General features: G+C 44.1%; 1 protein-coding gene across 2 annotated transcripts in view; it reads left to right on the top strand.

Moving 5' to 3' along the window:
- The first annotated feature begins 9,134 nt into the window (after nt 1-9,134).
- Nucleotides 9,135-22,331, top strand: part of PSMF1 (proteasome inhibitor subunit 1) — a 34,359-nt gene continuing 21,162 nt past the window's right edge. The window contains exons 1-3 of one of the 2 annotated variants that reach the window (XM_084887710.1): nt 9,135-9,406; nt 15,165-15,317; nt 16,674-16,756. In XM_084887710.1, the coding sequence (XP_084743836.1) occupies nt 9,278-9,406; nt 15,165-15,317; nt 16,674-16,756 (365 nt within the window). In that variant the 5' untranslated portion in view covers nt 9,135-9,277. The remainder of the gene's footprint in view (nt 9,407-15,164; nt 15,318-16,673; nt 16,757-22,331) is intronic. The other variant, XM_084887711.1, reaches the window with a different exon arrangement.

The raw sequence follows: 22,331 nt of genomic DNA, 5'->3' as shown, positions 1-22,331 counted from the left end.
CGACCCCATCTCCTTCCAGGATCCCCTGCGATAGATCCGATGGTGGACAGAAGGCCCTGGTGTGACCAAAGTTGCACAAAGGGTAAGTAATGAGGCCAAGATGTAAACCCAGGTCGCTTGACTCCAAGACCTAGACACTTTTCCACTCTGTACATTCACTAATTTATTCATTAATTCAACAAATTTGTATTGGGTACCTACCATGTATGCCAGGCCCTATTCTAGAAGCTAGAGGTACAGCAGTGAATCAAGCAGACACAAATGTCTGTGCTCATGAAGCTCATATTCTAGTTAGGGGAGCATCGATCAGACAAAGCTTCTGGCCTTTAAGGTAAGACCGGTTGCACATCCCCCCTGCCTGACCAAGGTGGGGCAAGTGCCTGAGGTGGTGCTGGGGCTGGAGCTGGACATGGCTGGTGTTGGAGGCATGGGAAAATATCAGAACCAAGTCTATGAAAGGATGGATACAAAGATGTCTGCTGAGGGGCATAGAGGATATGAGGAGAATGGTCTCAGAATCAAGGGCAGCTGACCATCTGTGTCCCCAGGGACTTGGGTTTTCTGAGGACTGTCGCTCCTTGAGGGTCAACAATGTCCAGAGCTCAAAGCAGGCATTTCCATGCATGAAGACTGTGACTGCACTGAGGACAGAGCCTGCGCAGGTCCCCCAGCCTGGGGCTCCCCTGAACGTACTAGTCTTCAGGATAAAGGGAATATGTACCTCACCCTGCACAGCTGCCCTTGGTAGGCATTCGGGTGGTCCCGAGCGCCCTCTTGTGGCCTCCCTTGTCTGCATGGACCCTCCATGAGTCCTGTGGTTGGAGGGGCTTTCCATGCTTGGATCCTTTCTCTGTCCCGAGCCTGGATCCTTTTCCCTAACCCAGCCTTTCTTGCCTCCAGCCCAGGCCCAAAAAGCCATTCTCTCCCCCTTTCCTGTGTAGAAAAAGCTTGGGTTGCCTGCAAGCCCCTGTGATGCCATCCCATGTGGTGCTGTAGCATATAGGCCGAACATCTGGTTCACATTTTGATTGCATCGCTTAGGAGCAATTGTGCAACCTCGCTGTGCCTTACTTTTTATACTTTAATAATGAGAGCCTTAATTTCTTTTTATTTCAAATATTTAATGAAACATACTGCCAAGATGAAAGAGCAGGAGTTCTGTGCAAGCTGGTTACAGATCCATTTCCTAAGTTATTTGCTGATGAACTATTATTTGCCATTTGCATTGACCGCTCTTCTGTCCTACCTTAAATTCCCGATCATAATTCATACTCAAAGTCTGTTTTAAACATAGAATCTAATATAGATATAAAATATTTTTTAACTTTGAAGAACCTTAGTAAAAATAGTACACAAAATATTTTTTAATTAGCTTTTATGTTATCAGCGTTATACAACCACCTACTTTAAAGAGTTAAATGATTCTATGAAAATTCATAATAGCTTCTACCTTAAAGAGTTGTGGGATTAAATGAGATAATACTCACTACCGTGTTTCCCCGAAAATAAGACATCCTTCGAAAATAAGACCTACTTACAGGTTTCCTTCTGAGTGAAATATAAGGCATTCCCCCGAAAATAAGGCCCCTCTAGGCTAAACATGAGAGACTTGGTCCACTGATTCTGAAAGAAATGTAGTCACAAGAAATTCACCAGGAAATTCAGGAATTGGATTGTTATGATGATGTTCCAGAAGATGATGACATGATTGTCATTGAATAAATGAGTAAATTCTTGATACTGTAGGATTCATAGTTTGTCTGGTTTGTGTTGATAACTACCGTACTACCATACCGTATACAGGTAATAAATTTCCTTTATTTTCATTTAACAATAAATGTGTACCGTATTCTTCTTCATGGAAAAATAAGACATCCCCTGAAAATAAGACCTAGCGCGTCATTGGGAGCAAAAATTAATATAAGACACTGTCTTATTTTTGGGGAAACAGGGTATCCAATTTGTCTGTTAAAACCACAAAACAGTCCCTGTCTCCCACCGGCTCACACACACACCTTCTGTATGGCAGGGGCCTGCACTCTAACATGTCCCAGAATGACTTGCCCACAGGGTTCTGGGTAAAATTCAGCCAACAGGAGGCAGCAACAGCACATTATTGCTTCTCCAACAGCAATGGCAGAACCCGGAGTTTCAGGGTTCAGCTTTGCAGTCATCTCTGCAGGCTTTGAACTCTGCCTTGGGACATTGCCCGTGCTTTCCTGCCACCTTGCCACTTCCAGACTCCCTCAAAGCTGCCTCCAGCCTAATCTTTATATCCCAACCCACCCAGTGGCTTTGTGAGCACCACATTTTTCATATTAAAGCCTTCCTGCTGGATGTGGAGCAGCCAGGGCTCTCACTCGTGGCTTATAAGAGTGTGAGATGGTACAGCCACTTTGGAAATCCACTTGTAAGAATTTACCCAAGACTGATGAAAACATGTCCACACCAAGACCTGTATATGAATATTTATAGTAGCACTAGGGGCCCAGTGCACAAAATTCATGTCGGGGGGGAGGTTTGAAGGGGGGCCCTCAGCCCAGCCTGCACCCTCTTTAATCTGGAACCCCTCAGGGTATGTCTGACTGCCCTGGGGATTGGGCCTAAACTGGCAGTCGGACATCCCTCTCACAATCCAGAACCATGGGCTCTTAACCACTCACCTGTCTGCCTGCTTTATCACCCCTAACTGTACCCCTGCCTCCCCCCTGCTGGCCTAGTCACCCTTTACTGCCCCCTATGCTGGCCTGGTCACCCCCTACTGACCCTTCACCCTCCCAGCCTGGTTACCCCACAAAGCCTGCTGCTCAGTTGTTTGGTTGCCCCTCACTAACCAGCATTCCCACCCTCCCACCTCCCAGCCTGGTTACCCCATGAAGCCTGCTGCTCAGTTGTTTGGTCACCCTCCCTGACCCCCCTTGCTGGCCTAGTTGTACCACGCAGACTGTTCAGTCATCTGTTCAGTTGCAATGGTCACTTAGGCTTTTATATATATAATATAGATTATTCACAATCGCCCCAAACTGGAAATAACACAAGTGTCCATCAAGAAGGGAATGGATAAACTGATACATTCGTGCAATGGAACATTACTCAGGAATGAAAAGGAAGGAACTGACACAACAACATAGATGAACCTCAGTCATAATGATGAGTAAAAAAATGCAGGCACAAAGAGTATTTTAAGTGTTAGCCACGGAGGGATAACAACCGCTCTTCAAGAAAGAAACTGCGGAGTTTTGCAACCTCCAGCTGTAGCACCTGTGGAATAATGCTCAGGCCATGCCCTTCACAGCAGCCCACCCAGTGATGGGCACAGCGGGGGTACAGAGGGACGCCTCGCCACTTCTGCCCGACATGGGAGTCTGTGGGGCTTTGTTCTGGGGCTCCTTGTTGAGCTGGCTGAGACTTTCTCACAACTGCACTGATGCCTGAGGCCCCTCCTTTCCAATTCTCATTGTTCCCCTTTTTTCCAGGTGTCAGACCTGCATCATAATGTGGCTTTAATTTTCCCCTTTTTTGTTAAATTTATTAGAGTGCTCTCCCCCCCACCCCCCTTTAAAACAAGCCTTATCTGTTATAATTCTCTAGCATACTAACTCTATTCTGACATCGTTTCCCAGGGTCCCAAACCAACAGATACAGTTCATTTTTGAGAAATTTCAAGAGGCCAAATTAATCAATAGAGAGAGAAAGTAGACCAGTAATTGCCTGCACCAGAGGTCGGAGACATTGGCTGCAGAGACATCTGAGGAAACTTTTGAAGCAATGTCAATGTCTGCATCTTGGTGATCATGGTGACACCGGTATATACATTTGCCAAAACCTACTGAAGTGTACAATTAAACTAGTGGTTTTATTGTATGCAAATTATATATCAATAAAGATGATATTTTAAAAATTTCTACCTTCCAGAAATATCTAGAGTACCTGATAGTTACAGGACTGTGTACATTTGTCAAAATAGAATTGTACATGAAAAGGGGGGATTTGTACTATATATAAGTTATAGTACAAATGAAAAAAAAAAGAATGAATCAGGAAAATAATTTCTATTTATTACTATGTGACTATTATTTTAAAGAATTTTGTCATATAGTTGGGGGATCCATTGAAGAACCCACACTTCCTGTTTCAAACTTTATTGTAAAGTTACAGTAATCAAAAGAATGTGGTACTAGAATAAAGATAGGTATATAGACCAAAGAAACAGGATATAGAGTCCAGAAATAATCTCTTTCATATATGGTCAAGTGACTTTTGACAAAGGTGCCAAGACCATTCACCCTTGGGAAAATGACGGTCTTTATAACAAGTGATTTTTCACAAAGACGATATAATGCAAAAATGGTATTCTTTTCAACAAATGGTGCTATCATGGGCATCTGCACGAGGGGGGAAAAAAGAAAACATTCCCCCGCAGAGTGGTGTATTTGTTATAACTGGTGAATCTACATGGACACATCACTATCAGCATAGTTCATAGTTTACATTAGGGTTCACTCTTGGTGTTGTACATTCTGTGGATTTGGACAAGTGTATAATGATGTATTTCCATTACAGTTTTATACAGTGTCCTGATCCTCTGTGCTCTGCCTACTTGGCCCTCCCTACTCCTAACCTCGGCCAGCCACTGATCTTTTCATCTTGCAAACTACGTCTCCATAGTTTTGTCTTTTCCAAAATAGCATATGATTGGAATCATACAGTATGTAGTCTTTTCGGATTCTTTTCAGTTCTCTCTTCCAGATGTCAAATATGCTGGGCACCTCACTTTGAAGGGGAAATAGGAGGTCTTGGGTTTCAGTTAGTACTGAGCAGTACTAATCATGGAGAGCTTCCTTGAGGAGGTGAGGTGGTTGGGCTTATGCTAGGCACAAGGAACAGAAGAAGGATTCCAGCGGTCAATGAGTCCACCTCCGGGTCCACATGGAACCTGCCCCTTAGCTCACCTCTACAGTATCCAGGGAGACGGTCTCCAGAGAACTCGGAATACTCACATTGCTGTCACTTGGCAACCAGGACCTGGTGGCTGCAGCCACCTGCCATGCTCTTCCATCACCCTGGGCCCATGGGCTCCGCACTGCCCAGGCAGCGGGTGCCCAGCTAACAAGGCACCTTCCACCTGTTTACCTTCTCAGCCACACACAGGCCTCACAGGAACAACTGAAACTCTTGGTAACAGAGGTAAGTCCACAGAAAGTGCTGGATGGATGGTCCGGGGCAGACATGGACAACCTCCAGCCCCACGGGACCCTCCTGTTTGTTCCCATCTGTGGAGAACAATGGAGACCCTGAGGTCCAGGGTGGACAGAGCACAGTCCTGGCCCTCAGGGGACTCACAGCCTAGTGCAATAGTCAGAGCTTACCTTATTATTTCCGTATTCAAATGTTAGTGCCTACTCCATGATAGCTCCTGGGTCAGAAACTTTCAAAGACCTGGCTCACCCTTAATGGGGGAGGAGAGGTAAGCAGATGCCATAGTGTCCCACTCACACCTCAGCACTCCCTACTAAGCACCAAAAGCTGCTTTCTCTAAACTCTGCAATTCTCTGCCTGAGGGCTTGTCAGCCCTCACTCAACCTGGGGCAGACAGGGAGTGAGGGAAACACCCAGTTCCTTTGCTCTCAATTGGGACAAACCAGGGGTGAAACCTTGGCTTGATCACATAACACCTAAGGCTTCCTTCCCTTCCCTGTCTCACTCCCCTCCTCCCTTATTGCTATTTCCTGGAATCAGGTCCCAAATAAACTGTTCAAATCCTTGTCTCACATTGGCTTCTGAGGGAACACACACTAACAGGGATGATGATGATGTATAACAGGGAACCAAAATTCTGCGGGGTTCAAGTTATAACCAATTGTGCTCAAAGCAATGGACAAACCGAGGGGGGTGGGGAGCTGTCTGCCCAAGTGCAGGCAAGTGCATGAGCACACTGTCTGTAAAAACAACAAGCTTAAAGCAATAATAAAACTGATCAACAGCCAGTCTGCTTTTTATTATCACCATGAACCAGACATTTTAGTCATCTTGAATGATAAAATTCTCCTCCCCACTGAGTCTGCTAGCTCTCTCTGGCCCATGCCCGCCCCTTTGGCACCACCCCCTGGCCAATGGCCCTAAGGAGAGAGGAATTAATTTGGGGCAGAGGAGATGAAGGGAAGCCTCATTCTGGAGGCAGCATTGACCTTCTAATCACAGAGTATTGGCTGCATTTCACACATCCAAGCCTTTGCATATGCCGTTCCCTATTTCTGGAACACCTTTTGCTCCCTATCTTCCACTACAGTTCAGTGCAATTGGACATCTCTTCCTTTAAGAAGCTCTCCATGACCCCTATCCTGAATTAGTTGCCTCCTCTGGGCTTGCACAGACCTCCAAGTGTCCCTCTTCCCTACAGTTTCCACACTGGGCTTTCTTAGTCTGTTTTTTTTTTTTTTTTTTTTTTTTGTGTGTGTGTGTGTGTGTGTGTGTGTGGTGTGTTTTTGTTTTGTTTTTTTTTGTTTTTTTTACCACTAGACAGTGAACTCCATAGTGGCAGGAACTATGGCTTGTCCATCTGGGCCTGGATCACAGTAGGCACTTAGGGATAGGGCTGCCACTGGGGTGGGGTGGGGGGACACCTTTGTGCAGTACATAGCCTGCATCACCATCCAGGGCAGCCCAGCCTATGGAGGTTTGGTTAATGATTAAGTGAATAAATTGGTGGGATTTTCCATAACTGGTAAAAGACATCGGGGGCAGAAGAGACAGAGCAAGTAAAATCAGGGATGCCTGAAAATGCAGAGAATCTTGGTGGAAAGAGCACATAGCCTTATGCCACCCTCAGTACATCTCAGGAGTTCCACAGTCCCCAACTGTAGCATCACCCAGAGTGTGGTCAGCACACCTGCATTCCACTCTTAGATCTGCTCATCTAGAATCTCCACAGATGAGGTGTAAGAATCTGGGCATCCAAGGGTTACCTCAAGAACATAGAATTTTGAGAGATACACGGCCAGCTAACAAAGTGAGTGGTGGACTGCAAAAGAGTGAGTGAGACTAGCCCATTCATTCATTCATTCACACATATGTGCATGCATTCATTCATACATTCATTCAATAAGTATATATTGAGCTGGGAAGATACTCAGGCATACCTATATCCAAGACAAACATGGCCTCTGCTCCTTTTCACAGTCTAGTGGGAACACAGTCATTAAATAAACAAGCAAACAAATACCTAATGAAGTATCAGGTTATGATGAATACTTTTCAGGAAAGAAAAAAAAAGTGGTTGCATGAAAGAGGTTGTTTTGGATGGGTGTCAGGGAAGCCCTCTGCTGAGGCTAGAAGGAGAAGAGGGAAGGAGTCACCTAAAAGGAAGGAGTGATCCATGCAGATGTTTGGAGAAAGAGCACTGCAGGCAGTGACAGCAGTACATGCAAAGAAAGGCCAGGAGAATAGCACATGTGAAAGAGAGAGGCTGGGGAGGAGGCTACTGCAATAGTCCAAGCATGAGAGGCTAGAGAATCAGATCAAGGTGGAGGTGGTCAGACTCAGAATATATTTTGAGAGTAAAGTTCACTAGCTTTGCTGTTGAAGCAAATGTGGGTGTGAGAGAAGATGGGAGTCAAGATTACAGCAACCAAGAATGCAGGTGATGAGGGGAGAGCTAGAGTAGCTAATGTCAGCGAGAGGTAAGTGATGAGGGAGAGATGGGGGTGCAGATCACATGCAGATTCCTGCAGGCCATGGGGAGGACTTTATTTTTCCTTTGAGTGTGATGGGAGCCCTGCGAGTTTCAAGCAGAGGTGTGGGATGTGATCTAGCGTATGTTCTAATGTAATCTATAGTTGTAGAACATAGAACAGAAGTACAGGAGAGGGCAGTTCAGAGGCTAATGAAGGCATCAAAATGAGAAATAATGGCTTGTAGCCAATTGTTGACTGAGATGGGAAACTAGATTTCAAGAAATCTGTTGAAGAAATAATAGGTGGTAATTATGAAGAAGACAGGCAAATAACCTATTGAAGTTTAGTAGTAGATCAAGAACTTCAGCTCTGTGGCAGGCACTTGGGGGAAGTGGCCTTCGGGGAAGTGGCCTTAATTCTCTGAGCTGGCTTTATCATCTGCAAAATGCAGGTGATAATGAAACAAACCTCAGAATTGTTGTTAGGGTGATGTAAAGGTTTTAGAACAGCATCTAGCACACAATAAACACTTAATAAATCCTATCCTAGCCCACGCGGTTGCTCAGTGATTGCTTTGGCCCATTGATGGAAGAGTGGGTTCGATTCCCGGTCAAGGGCACATACCTGGATTGCAGGTTTGATTCCCTGCTTTGGTCCCGGTGCATAGGGTATGCAAGCAATCCACGTGTCTCTCTCACGTTGATGTTTTTCTCTCTCCCCCTCTTTCCTACCCTCCACTCTCTTTAAAAATCACTAGGGGCGGGGCGGGGGCGGGGCGGGGGCGGGGGGAGGGTGCCGAAACCGGTTTGGCTCAATGGATAGAGCGTCGGCTTGGGAACTGAAAGGTCCCGGGTTCGATTCTGGTCAAGGGTATGTACCTTGGTTGCGGGCACATCCCCAGTAGGGGGTGTGCAAGAGGCAGCTGATCGATGACTCTCTCTCATCGATGTTTCTAACTCTCTATCTCTCTTCCTTCCTCTCTGTACAAAATCAATAAAATATTTTTTTTTTAATCAATGGGGGGGGGAAAACACCCTCAAGTGAGGATTTAAAATAATAAAATGCTATCCTAGGAGTCAGTCAGCTCAATCCCAATTCCATCTCTGCCACACTCACTGTATGGCTGTGTTATCTTGGTCAAATTAAACCCTTTGTACTTTTGTTTACCAATCTGTAAAATGTGGCTATAAGTATAATAATAGCCAACCTTATATGTGTCACGAGGATTAAATAAATGAATAGAAGTAGTGAAGCATTCCGAATAATGTGGCACGTAGCAAGAAATGACTAAGAGGTAATTACTGTTAATAATATATCTTTGCCATATTTCATAACATATTCCCCCATTTAGCAATCACAGCCAGGCGGAACCTTTGAAGTGTTTCGCTCCTGTTTCCAGCCCGGACGCGCTGGAGCAGCTGCGCCGCTCTTTAGAGCTACTTCCGGCAGCCGCGCCCCCTTACCCGAGGGCGTCTCCATTTTGGCGGTGGGTGGAAGCAGCCAGAGCGAGTGGATTATCGGTGCGGAGTCATCAGTACCCGGCGGGCCGGCCGGCTCACCGCACTCTCTCTCCCTCCCTCTGCCCGCAGAAGCCGGGGGCACGCATGGCGGGCTTGGAGGTCCTGTTCGCGTCGGCGGCGCCGACGATCACCTGCGCGCAGGACGCGCTGGTCTGCTTCCTGCACTGGGAGCTGGTGATGCGCGGCTACCACTGCGTGGGTGCTGGCGAACAGGTACGCCAGGGAGCCGGCTCGGAGCGAGGGTGGAGGGGCGAAGGTGTCTTCTGCCCAAACCCAGAGGACCGGAGGCCTGGTGCAGAGCTCTGACCTTCCCCTCTCCCAAGTCTCGGGTTCATGACGCCATTGGTACAGCCTGCGGTCGGGGAGGTGCTCTGCCGCCCCAACTCCGCTCAGAGCACCTCACAGCACAGCTGTGTGGAAAACACACGGTCAGAAACTTGCTTTCAGCACAGCCTGCCAGTCTCCGAGCCAGGACTGTGTGGGCCTGGCACCCAGACGGGTTTTGCTCCCCTGCGCACTCCTCTCCGACCTGGTGTCCGCTAAGTTCCTTCCCACACAGTCGGGGCCGGGGAACTGCCCTCATGCTGTTCTGGGCTCCACCAGATAGCGGGATCCGAGCACGGGTATCGTCGGGGTGAGCTTGGACCTACTCAGCCCTTGTCAAGGGTCCTTTCTTCACGCCTCAGCCTGGGCCAAGAGAGCTCACACCCTCCATCCTTGGCAGACCACTCGCTGCTGTCGTCCCCAGCTCAGACTCTGGAAAACAAGCACCTCACACACGTACACACATACCCCCTGCGTATGTGGGCCAGAGAAGGTTTCCTCCCCACAGCTGTACCCTCAGCTGCCTGCGGAAAAGAAGGGTCGATCACACACACACACACACACACACACACACACACACACACTGCAAGAGCCATTTCTCCCTCCCAAATGCCTCTTCGTGGCCTATTTACCCCGTACTTCAGACCTTGGGACAAGGTAGAAACAGCCCCCACTCACAAGAGTCCCGTTTCCCCTTTCAGTGTATAGTCTGCCCAGCATCTCCTCACCTGCCCTACTTCAGCTTTCTAATCTTTAACACTCTTTCACTTCCCCTAATCATTTCATTTCCGTCTTTCCTGGGAAGTCTCCCGGGATGTGTAGGGTAACACATGGAACAGTGGGATGGGAGAGAGGAGTTAGACTTGGTCATGACCTTGGAACTCCCCGAGTGGTCCTCAGCTCCCTGCCCCCCACACTTCTTTTTCTCGTCTTTCAGATCTAACATGCCTGCCCTGCTCTCTGCCCCTTCTCATGTACCCCACTCCCCTTATCTCCTGCCAGCTAGCTAATGCTTCTCTAACTCAGTGTTTCCCAACCTTCTCTCATGATGAGAATCACCTGGTGGAGTTGTTAAACCACAGATTCCTGAATCCCAACTAAGAAGTGCTAAACTAGAATTTTTGAGAACATATAGGTAAAATTGCATACCTAACTTAGTGCCCTGTATATAAAATCTGTCTTAGAGCACTAGTTAAGTATACAATTTTACCTATATGTTCCCAAAAATTCTAGTTTAGCACTTCTTAGTTGGGATTCAGGAATCTGTGGTTTAACAACTCCACCAGGTGATTCTCATCATGAGAGAAGGTTGGGAAACACTGCGAGTCTAACTAACACACTGTCAGAACCTCTCTCCGTAGGAACAGGTGTTTGTTACAGAGGGCCTGTGTGACTCCCTCTTCTCCCCATGCTAAAAAGACATGCCTACACTGCAGATCTGCTTCTACCACTCTTCCTCTCACATCCTGTCAGCAACTCTGATTCACTTTGACAGCGTAGGTCTGTGGTCAGCAAACTGCGGCTCATGAGCCACATGTGGCTCTTTGGCCCCTTGAGTGTGGCTCTTCCACAAAAATGCCATGGCCTGGGCAAATGCCATGGCCTGGGCAAGTCTATTTTGAAGAAGTGGCATTAGAAGTTTAAGTTTAAAAAATTTGGCTCTCAAAAGAAATTTCAACTGTTGTACTGTTGATATTTGGCTCTGTTGACTAGTGAGTTTGCCGACCACTGGCTTAGGTTATTGCCTCCTTCCAGCCAGCACCATCTCCTTTGCCACATACTCTGGACTCCAAAATTTTCAGGTGAAATGTGCAGAAAGAATATGATCTCATTTTAATACTGACTTTAGGAAGTAAATAGAAGATCCTTAATTCCCAAAGGTCCATCTAGTTCCACTCTGTTCGTAGTGCTATGCGCTGAGTTCATACAGAAAATGGTGCGGCTCCACACATCATAGGGGAGGCCAGGGAGAGTGGGAATGGCACTGCCCACTGTTCATATGGCTACCCAGTGCTAAAGTGCGCATGCTCTTTGAGGGGATGGGTGCTTGTATTGCATGCCAGAGAATATCTTTGCTACTCTTGGCCCTTTTATTTTCAACTGTCATTGGGGCTCAGGTTGCATGTGTCCTCTCACTTCTGCTGAGTCTGCTTCTTCAGAGCTGAGGCATCTTTCTTAGTAACTTATTTAAGGGAGGGTTCAATTTTCTGGCCTGGGACCAGAAGACTCAGCAGCGACCAGCGGTGTTGGCCACGCTCAGAGGATGTGTGTGTTGCCAACCAGCCACCTCCTGCTCCCCACCCTTCTCTGGGTGATAAAAGAGAGAGGAAGGTCCCAAAAGTGTGTATGTTCTTGATTATATAATATATTGGCAATTAAGTAAAAAGTTAAATTGTCTTCTCTCTTCGGTTTTGACTCCTTTGGAACTGGGGGATTGTGTGCATAATACTTGATTAGGAGAGCAGTGCATTCACTGGCTTCAGTAAAAAGCCAATATTTGAATTTGTATTTCTTCCTTGAAGTCAGCGCCATGCCTCATAAGAGCTTTATAGCTGTGTCAAGTGGCTTAGGTGGCAAAGGAAAGAGATGTTCATAGACTTAGAGAACATTGTTTTTGTTGTGAGAATCTAAAGATTATGATGAAAGCGAGAAAATGCCCAGAATGATCAGTTTGATTTCTTTGGGAGCATTTTAGCCCAGAGGCACTGGGATGAGCTCAAGACCATTAAAAAATGCATCCAGCCCCAGCAGTTTGCCTAAGGGGACAACTATATTTCCTTTCTTGGAGCCAGTCTGGTGGTCTTGGCTGGGAAAAATCTTCTCCACCCATAGCCAGGGCAACCAGAAGCTCTGACTACCAAATCCAGCTCTGTCCCCGACTTACCATGGCTTTGGGCAATTCTCAGGCCCTGTCAGCCCTTTCTTAGACTTTCCTCCAAGGGAAGTAAACTACACAATTGCACTTTGGCTGCTTTCCAGTTGTAGCTTTCTGGGAGGCCTGATACTTGTTGTCAGGGCCTGGAGGGCAGTTGAATGCCTTATTTGGACTGATACCACTCTCTCTGCCCCACCTGTTTTCCCCACATCAAGGCTATTTTCCCCATATCAAGGCATCGCCTGGGCTGAGGAACATCAGTTCCATTGCAGTGAGAGGCATCACCTCACTTGGCCCCAGGATTCTCTCTTATTCTGGATGCCAGAGGTTATGGAATAGTGAGCAGACTGAGTTATCTATACTCTAAGAAAAAAAATTCTGATGGGTTGTTATAGATGGAGAACTTATATTCAAAGGCCCTTAACAAAACAAAGACAGGTATATTATCAAATTCGTGGCTTCCAAAATAAATATTACGTCCACAATGCCAAACATGTTCCAGGGAACTTACCCAGTTTGGATGCAGGGAGTTTCTCTTTCTCACAGAGTGGTTTGATTAGTTTCACTTTTGGTTTCCTTCACTCTCATTTCTCTGCTTCAAGCCTGGGAGTTTCCTTGTCATCCATCCAGGGTTTCAACCATGCCAGTTGCAGCATCTTGACTTTTATTTGGAGCCTCTCCCTCCATTGGATTCCTGAATACCAGGGGTGATCAAAGAGGAGAGGCCCCCAGTTCTCCGCTCCTGGCTTCCCGCTGTCCGTGGGGTGTGTAAGGCCTCTGTTGCTGGACCTTCTTCTTTTGCCCTTGTTCTGTATCTTTGGTCTCACTCTCTCGTACTATTATATATTCTCATGAATACAGGTCTTCCCCATCCACTTTCTCCATATTTAGCTGTATAAATACGCACCCATGAAAAACATATAGTTTATGTGCATTTTAAAAATGTGTGCATAAATATCACCCAGCTGTAAATCTCATTTTTTCTTAACCTTTCTTTGTCATATATATGTATTTTTTACTTTTATCTGTAATGCTCCAATTAGATCTAGTTCCTTCTCACTGCTATATCCTTCTCTCTGTGAGGATATGTCTCATTTCCCCTCCGCTTGGGTGATGAACTTTCTTTGTCGTGTCCTCTGTGCCTCTGTGCACAGGGTTTCTTCCAGGAGGTCATGGTGTGTCAGCTCACCTCATTGCACCGAATACCCTCCAAAGTGGTTGTAAGAGTTGAAGTGGCCCCAGCACACAGTGTCTAGGGATTCCTGTTCTCCCACACCCTCACAAACACCTGACTAAAAGTAGAAATACGGATAATAATCTGATGGGTGTAACCTGGTATCTCATTAATTCATCCTGTGCTTCTCTAAGTGCTAGTAAACAACCCTGTATACACTGCTAGCTGCACTTACCTTTGATTATGCATGTCTTTTGCCAGTTTTTCAAGTGGGTTCACAACTTTTATTCATTTCCAAGCATTTCCTTTATGTGCTAATTATTAATCCTTTTCATTTGTAGCCATGGCAAATACCTCATCCTAACCTGTGGCTGCCTGTTTGTAGTGTTTGTTGTTGAAGAGCAGCTTTAAATTATGAGTAGTCTCAAAGGCAGCACTTTTTTTCTTTTGTCAGTTTTGTTTTAAGAAATCTTTCCCCACCTGGAAGTCACTATAGAAATAGTTTGAGAACCATTTTTCAAACCCTAGTGTATAAAAGAGAGTCCTAGGGCTGCTGAAAAAGAAAAGGAAGGAAGACAGCAGAATGCTCAGTGATGCATTTTTCACCCTCCAGGTTGGCAGAAATATTTACATTGGACAATAGCAATGTTTCTGACCACACAGAGCAACAGAAACTCTTATACATTGCTGATGGGAGTGTAAATCAGTGCCTCTTTGAGATACAGTTACACTTTATCTTATAAATTAAAAGTTCTTCCCCCAGACATACTGTGTGGAAATTTATCCACATGTGTAGCAGGAGATGTGTACAGGAATGTTCATAGCAGTTTTAGAATAGCTAAACAGATAATCTGTACACACTCCAGATATCTAGCAACAAGTGAAAGTGTAACTTGTATGTTATTCATGCAATGGTATGCTATATAGCTGTGAACTGTAGAGCAATGGAATACTATATAGTGAATCACCTAGTGAAATGCATTGACATGGATGAATCGTAGTAATTACCTATGAGGGGGAGGGAGAGAGCTTCATTGGGGGTACACTACTCAAGGCATTAGCAGTATTGATGATATTCTATCTCTTAAACTGGTGGCAGATACATAGGTGTCCATTTTATAATTCTTTTTTATCTTCCACATATGCTGTATTTCATGTGTATGAAAATTGTTCATAATTTTTGTTAAGCCACTACAGAAGTCTGGAGTGGGCACATTAGAATCTGTATTTTAGTCAACACTTTTGTGTTGTGGATAGCCCAGTTCCAAACTTTTAAAAGCACTACCTTAGAATTTCACAGATTTCCTTGAAATGTTGGCCTTTTTCGGGCAGAGGGATGGCGAGGAGGTTATTGAAGCAAGGCAGATCCTTGACAGGTTCCAGTGCTGTGAGACAAAGGCAGGCAGAGATGAGAGCAGCGGGCGGGAGTCCAGAGACCAGGGGCCCAGGCTCTGACTTGTGGGGGGCCTTGGACATTGTCTTTCTCCTGACCTCTGTGCCCTCATCTGTGAAGCAAGCCATGTGATTAGATTATAAGTCATTCCTAGCTGTGTTCTGAGGTTGTAACCTTCCTCCTCTCAACCCTGGTGTCTTCTCAGCCGCAGCCCAGTGATAAGAAATCAGAACTGCTGCCTGTCGGATGGAACAGCAATAAAGACCTGTACGTCCTCCGGTATGAGTCGAAGGATGGGTCCAGAAAGCTCCTTGTGAAGGCTGTCCCTGTGGAGAAGAGCATGATCATCAATGCGCTGGTGAGTGTCTGCGACAAGGAGGGATCTGGTGGTGAGAGTAGATGTGGTGAAACCCATTTAACTGTATGGGTGAAGAGTCCTAAATATTTGCGAAGCCTTTACCCATTGATCCTACTTCTGGAATTTTATTCTGAGGCAAGAACTCTAAAGATAGAAAAGCTTTGTGCTCAAAGGTTTTCACCACTGGTGGTGGAGGGGCGCAGGGGGCTTTCCATCACAGGGGAATGGTTAAGTTAATTCAGATAAATCCATTCGGTGACAACCTGGGAGGAAAAACCGCAGCCCCTGAGGGATACTTTTAGTTCTTTAGCTAAGCTGCTCTTCTTGCTGCCTTGGAGCCTTATATCTCCTGTTTCCTGTGCTGGGAAGCTCTTCCTCTGTGAGTGCCTCACATGCTTACACACCTTCATCCTTTTTTTCTGGGCCTGCGCCCTCTTTCAGTTCATTCCCACAAAAAGCTCAATCCTGACTACTTACTCTCACCTGCCAGAAATATCTAAAGTGTACTACTCTCCTTCATCATTTCATTCTCCTGCCTGGTACCTCAATGTGTTCTTATTTATGCTTTGGGTTTATGTTTGTATTTTATCGCTGGACAGTGAGCGCCATGAGGGCGGTGATTTTCTTTTTGTTCTGATTGTGTGTGTTCATGAAAAAGTATTATGTTGTGGAGGTCTTTACATAGGAATGCATATAGATATACAGTACCTTATTCATTAATTTACTATGCCATATTCCACAATGCCATAATTTATTCATCCCTTCCTCTTTTGATGAGCACTTAGATCTTGTATCAGACAAGGTTCTTAGTTTCAAACAACAAAATCCCCTCAGGTTAGTGTAAACAGATAGGGTTTGTTGAAGAATTGGGATAGTTCCTTGAATTATTGGAAGGGCTAGAAAATAGGTTCAAATCTGGGCTCCAGGATAGTGCCCCAAACCATGCTGTTGAAACCACTGCTGTGGCCACCACAAGGATGCTAGGGACTGGCCAGTACTGCCAGCCTGGTGCTCCTTCTCCTGAGCCACTGATCCTGGAACCCCTCCTTAGTGAGAGGTCTGTCTCTTGCTCAGCCTGCTTCCCATGTTGCCCACCTCCATGTCCAAGTTGTGCATCTTTTTGGCTCCTCAGTTATATGCCTGTGCCCAGGCTGCAGAAGAGCCTAAGAAGTAGATTTTCTGGGCTCTGCCTCAAAAAAAAACAAAACACGATATTCCTAAATCAGAGAAGTCCCCAAGCATTAGAAGGTCATTTCTTGTATTACAAACAGTCCTTATCTATGTCTCTTTGTGCACATACATGTTTCGTTAGCCCAGAAACAGTCCATCTCTCACTTTTTATTTTTATTTTTCTAGGAATATGGCTCACAGCATGTGTCAGATTTGACCCTCAACTTGGATGATTATATTGATTCAGAAAACCTGCTTGACTTCCCCAGGTACTTCCAAGTGATAGCTTCACCTGGGAATTTGCCTAACCAGGTCGGGAATAGAACCTATGACCATTCAGTGCATGGGAAAACACTCTTAACTACTGAGCACACCGTCCAGGGCCGAACTTATTTATTTAATAGACTATTTTTAGAGCAGTTCCAGGTTCACAGCAAAATGGAACATCAAGTACAGAGTTCCCATGTACTTCCTGCCCCCCCTTCCCCTACAACGCGCACACACATGCACAGCCTCCATCACTGTCTGCATTCCTCACTAAGATGGTGCTTTTTTTTTTTTAATGGATGAAACTGTACTAATGCACATTATCACCCAAGTTCCATAGTTTACTTTAGAGTTCACCCTTGGTGGTGTTGGAGTATGTTTAGATTTATAAGAAACTGCCCAACTGTTTTCCAAAGCAACTGTACCAGTTTGCATTCCCAGAAGCAATGAATGAGAATTCCTATTGTCCCACATTCTTGTTAGCATTTGTTGGTGTTAGTAGTTCAGATTTTGGCCATTTTAATAGATGTGTAGTGGTATCTCATTATTTGTTTTAATGTGCAGTTACCTAATGACATATGATGTTAAGCATCTTTTCATATGCTTATTTACCATCGGTATATATTCTTTGGTGAGGCTCTTCAGTCTTCAGCCAATTTTTACATTGTTTTCTGTTGTTGGGTTTCAATCCTTTATATATTTTGGATAACAGTCTTTTATCATATAGTATGTGTTTTGCAAATATTTTTTCCTAGTCTTGTCTTCTCATTCTCTTAATTTTTTATTTTTAAATTTACAACCCTACAGAAAAGATGGTTGCAAAAATATTACAGTAAACACTCATATACCCATCAACTAGATTCACCAAATGTTTTTAACATTTTGCCATATTTGCTTAACATTTAGATGCCTTTTTGTTCTTGAACCATCTGAGAATTATTTCCAGACTTTGTGGACCTTAACTCCTAAATATTTCAGTATTTATCTCTTTAAAAGGGCATTCTCCTATAACCTTAATACAGTTCATCACCCTCAGGAGCTGTAACATTGATACATTCGTTATCATTTACTACATAGCTCATGTTCAGATTTCTGCAGTCAGCACTGCAATGTCCCTTTTAGCTAGCTAGTCTTTTGTTTTGGGGTTTGAGGGTTTTTTCCTATACAAATAAGATCACACCTTGCATTTATTTTCATGTCTCTTTAACTACCTTTAACCTAGTCAGTTTCTTGTACCTTTTGTGTGTGTGTGTGTGTGTGTGTGTGTGTGTGTGTGTGTGTGTGTGGCGGTATTTTTAAAGACTTGTGGTCAGTTGTGTAAAATGTTCAGATTTTTTTCCTCAGGATTGGATTGATCAGATTGTTTCCTCATCGTTCGATGTAGGTTAAACATTTTCCACAAGAATACTTCATGGGTGAGGCTGTGTTCTTAGTGTTTTACATCAGGCATGTGACATCTGTCTCAAAGTTGATTTTGTTCAATTGTTCACTTCATTATGATACTATATTCCAGTTTTCTCTACAATAAAGACATGTGTTTTTCCTTGTGTTTAATAAGTGATCTGTGGGATTATACTAGCAGACTGAACAATCTGCTTCCCACTTGTCTTTCACCCAGTGGTTTTAGCATCTATCGAAGATTCTTGCCTGAGTCTATTATTATTGTGACTAGAGGCCCAGTGCACAAAATCTGTGCGGGGGGGCGGGGGGGTCCCCTTCATCCCAGCCTGCACCTTCTCCAATTCGGGACCCCTTGGGTGATGTCTGACTGCCGGTTTAGGCCCAATCCCAGGGATCGGGCCTAAACTGGCAGTCAGACATCCCTCTCACAATCCTAGACTGCTGGCTCCTAATCACTCATCTGCCTGGTTGCCCCTAACTGCTGGCCTGATTGCCCCTCACTGTCTTTGCATGCTGGCCTGATTGCTCCTAACTGCCATCCACTGCCGGCCAGGTTGCCCCCAACTGCCCGCCCCCGCCCCCCTGGGCTTACTCACCCCTCACTGCCCCCCCTCCCCCGCTGGCCTGGTTGGCTATTACTGCCCCCCTTCCAGGCCTGGTCACCCCCAACTGCCCCCCTCTGCCAACCTGGTTGCCCCACGCAGCCTGCTTATTCAGTTGTTTGGTTGTCCCTCACTAACCCCCTGCCAGCCTGGTTATAGGCAACCATCTTGTGAGGGCATGAGGGTCAATTTGCATGTTACCTCTTTATTATATAGGACAATTATAAAATAGTAATTTTTATTATTCTTTCTATATTTATTAGATAGCATTTTTAAAAAAATATTTTCTATTCTTCTTGTCCCCTTTATTTTTAATTTTTAAAATATCAGTGTAGCCAAAACCAGTTTGGCTCAGTGGATAGAGCGTTGGCCTGCAGACTGAAAAGTCCCGGGTTCGATTCCAGTCAAGGGCATATACCTTGGTTGTGGGCACATCCCCAGTAGGGGGTGTGCAAGAGGCAGCTGATAGATGTTTCTAGCTCTCTATCCCTCTCTCTTCCTCTCTGTAAAATATCAATAAAATATATATTTTTTAAAAAGGTAAGATTAAAAAATATATATATCATTGTAGACTTATGGTTTTTTGTTGTTGTTGTTATTGTTTTTTGTTTGTTTTTTCAGAGTTATAGTCAATTTCTGTCATTCTTTGAATGCTCAAGTTGTTCCAGAGTTGACAGTAGGAACCTCTTTTTGACAGTAGGAACCTCAAAAATATATATATTTTGACAGTAGGAACCTCAAAAATATATATATCATTTTATATATTTATATAAAATATATTTATATAAAAATATTTATATAAATATATTTATATAAAAAAAAACCTCTTTTTGACAGTAGGAACCTCAAAAATATATATATTTTGACAGTAGGAACCTCAAAAATATATATATCATTGTAGACTTATGGTTTTTTGTTGTTGTTGTTATTGTTTTTTGTTTGTTTTTTCAGAGTTATAGTCCATTTCTGTCATTCTTTGAATGCTCAAGTTGTTCCAGAGTTGACAGTAGGAACCTCTTCAAGCTTTTGACATGTCCTCATCCTTCTTTGAGTGTTTTCATAGTTTCTGGCACAATAAGAAGTTTTAGTCTCATCTTGCACTTTCCTTTCCCTGCCTTTAAATTAGCCATTTTTCTAAGGAACCATGATTTCTGTTCATAGAGAATATTATTTAAAAACAAAAATCTTCACCCTGAGTATTTTCATTAAGTCTAAGGATGTCATTGCTTCCAGGTCTTAGAAAATAGAGGTAGGCAGCTTTTTCCTTAAAGTTTGTTTGTCTTAAATTTCAAGCTGATACTTCTACTTTTTATCTAACTCCGTGTGATTCTTATTCCATCCTTGTATCTATCTCCCTCCTGTGGTGAGAACTCTAGTGCCCATCACTACCAATATATTTACTTATTTGTTTGATCCTAAAGAATACACAAATAGTTTCTGAACTGCTACATCAGTACCCACCAAGAACAAATCTAAATGAAGTTTCAGATATGATTTCTTCCCAGGTCTTTTGTCCTTTGTGGGTATCCCACTGAGGATGTGTAAAGTCAAGAGTATTATGTTTAAAAGGTACTTAAGTTAATGCATGTTTTTCCAGTATAATGAAATTATCTGTTTAATATATAATTGGTCCTAATTGAGCAGCATCCTTGCTGATGTGGCTCAGTTAGTTGGAGCATCATTTACTTCCACTTTATTCCATTTAGGGACTTTTTCCCCATTTTCATTGACTCCTTTGGGATTTTGGAGGAAGCCTGGTATCACTATAATTGACAGTCATCAGAACTGCCTAGAAACCCTGTTGCATTTAGTTGTATCTAATCAGCAATAACCATTTTGAATCTTCTGTACTTCTCTCAGACTTCCATATCACCTACCTCCATCATTCTGGCTACTCCTCTTTGTCTCCTCCCCTCCCAGACAACCTCTTTGTGAGGAGAGCCCAGCTTCCATTCCTGCTTACCGCCTCCCAGTCGGTTTACCACACAGCAGTCAGACCAGCCTTTTTAAAACATAGATCAAAGCATGGTTAAAAACCCTTGTTTGAAATCCTTTAGTGAAATCCTTCACACATTAGGATGGCTACTATTTTTTTTTTAAATCAGGAAATAACAGGTATTAGTGATAATGGGGAGAAATTGGAAACCTTGTACTCTATTGGTGAAATGTAAAATGATGCAGCCACTATAGAAAGTGGTTCCTCAAAAGATTAAATTACTGTATGATCCAGTAGTTCCACTTCTGGGCATACCCTTGGTAGAGCTGAAAGCAGGCTCTTAAAGACATATCTGTACACCTATGTTTAGAGAAGCATTATTCACAATAGTCAAAAGGTGGAAGCAACATAAGTACCTATGAGTACCTAGGACAGGTGAGTGGAAAAACAAAATGTGGTATATACGTACAATGGAATATTATTTATCTTTAGAAAGGAAGGAGGATTTCAGCATGAACCTTGAGGACATTAGGCTAAGTGAAATAAACGAGTCATAAGCCAGCCAATATTGTATGATTCCACTTATATCAGATACCTAGAGTAGCCAGATTCCTAGAGACAGAAAGTAATGTAATCATTGCCAGGGGTTGGGCAAGGACAGAAGAGGGTGTTTAATGGGTACAGAGTTTCCGTTTTGCAAGATGAAGAGTACTGAACATGGTGGTTGTTGGTGGATTGCACAATAATGTGAATGTACTTAAATACTACTGAACTGTACACTTAAATGTTATATTGATACAATGTTAAGTATTTTTTAATTGGGGGGGGGGGCTGAAAACCCTTCAGTGAATTTTCATTTCTCTGAGGATAAAGAACAAAATCCTTGATGAGGCCTAAAGCCTGTGCCTAAGCCTTCCAACCTCATTCTGTGGCACTTGCCCCTGTGTCTTAGCCATGGTGCCATGCTTCTCCCTCTTCAGAGTTCTTCCCCCTGCCTAGCATGCTCTCCCCAGCTACCTCACATAGCCAGCTCCTGTTCTTTCAGTTTCCATTTAAATGCCGGCTCCTCGGAGAAGCCTTCCCTGCCCCACCCCACGTTTGGTGTTTTGAAACAACCTTTTAAAAATGTAATAAGTGGGTATTTTATGATTAACTTTTTAGAGTTGGTTTCTCCTGTTAGTGTGTGCTCTCCTTGAGAGCAAGCCCTGGGTCTGTTTTGCATGTAGACCAGCAATTTTCAATCAGTGTGCCACAGGAATTTTTAAAACATGCAATAATTGACTGTTTAGTCAGACACACTGACTTTTTTTCCTTTAGATTGTCAAATAAAAAAACGAGCAAATTCCTGGCTGATGTGGCTCAGTTAGTTGGAGCATCATCCCCTGCAACCAAGGGTCACGGGTTCAATTCCTGGTCAGGGCACATGCCTAAGTTGTGATTTCAGTCCCCGTTGGGGCACACATGGGAGGCAACCGATCCATTGCCCTCTCCTCAAATCAAAAGCAAATCAGGTTAGAGTTAAAAACAAAAAATGACAGCCTTCAACACAATAACCATTTATGAATGAATAAAAATTATATCTTTTTTTGTCAGTTCAGCCAATATATATATATATATATTTGTGTGTGTGTGTGTGTG

The sequence above is a fragment of the Pipistrellus hanaki genome, assembly GCF_964339955.1.
Source record: "Pipistrellus hanaki genome assembly, chromosome: 6".
In the NCBI taxonomy this organism is placed as follows: domain Eukaryota; kingdom Metazoa; phylum Chordata; class Mammalia; order Chiroptera; family Vespertilionidae; genus Pipistrellus; species Pipistrellus hanaki.
The sequence above is the reverse complement of the archived record's forward strand: the minus strand, read 5'-3'. Positions and strand labels throughout refer to the sequence as shown.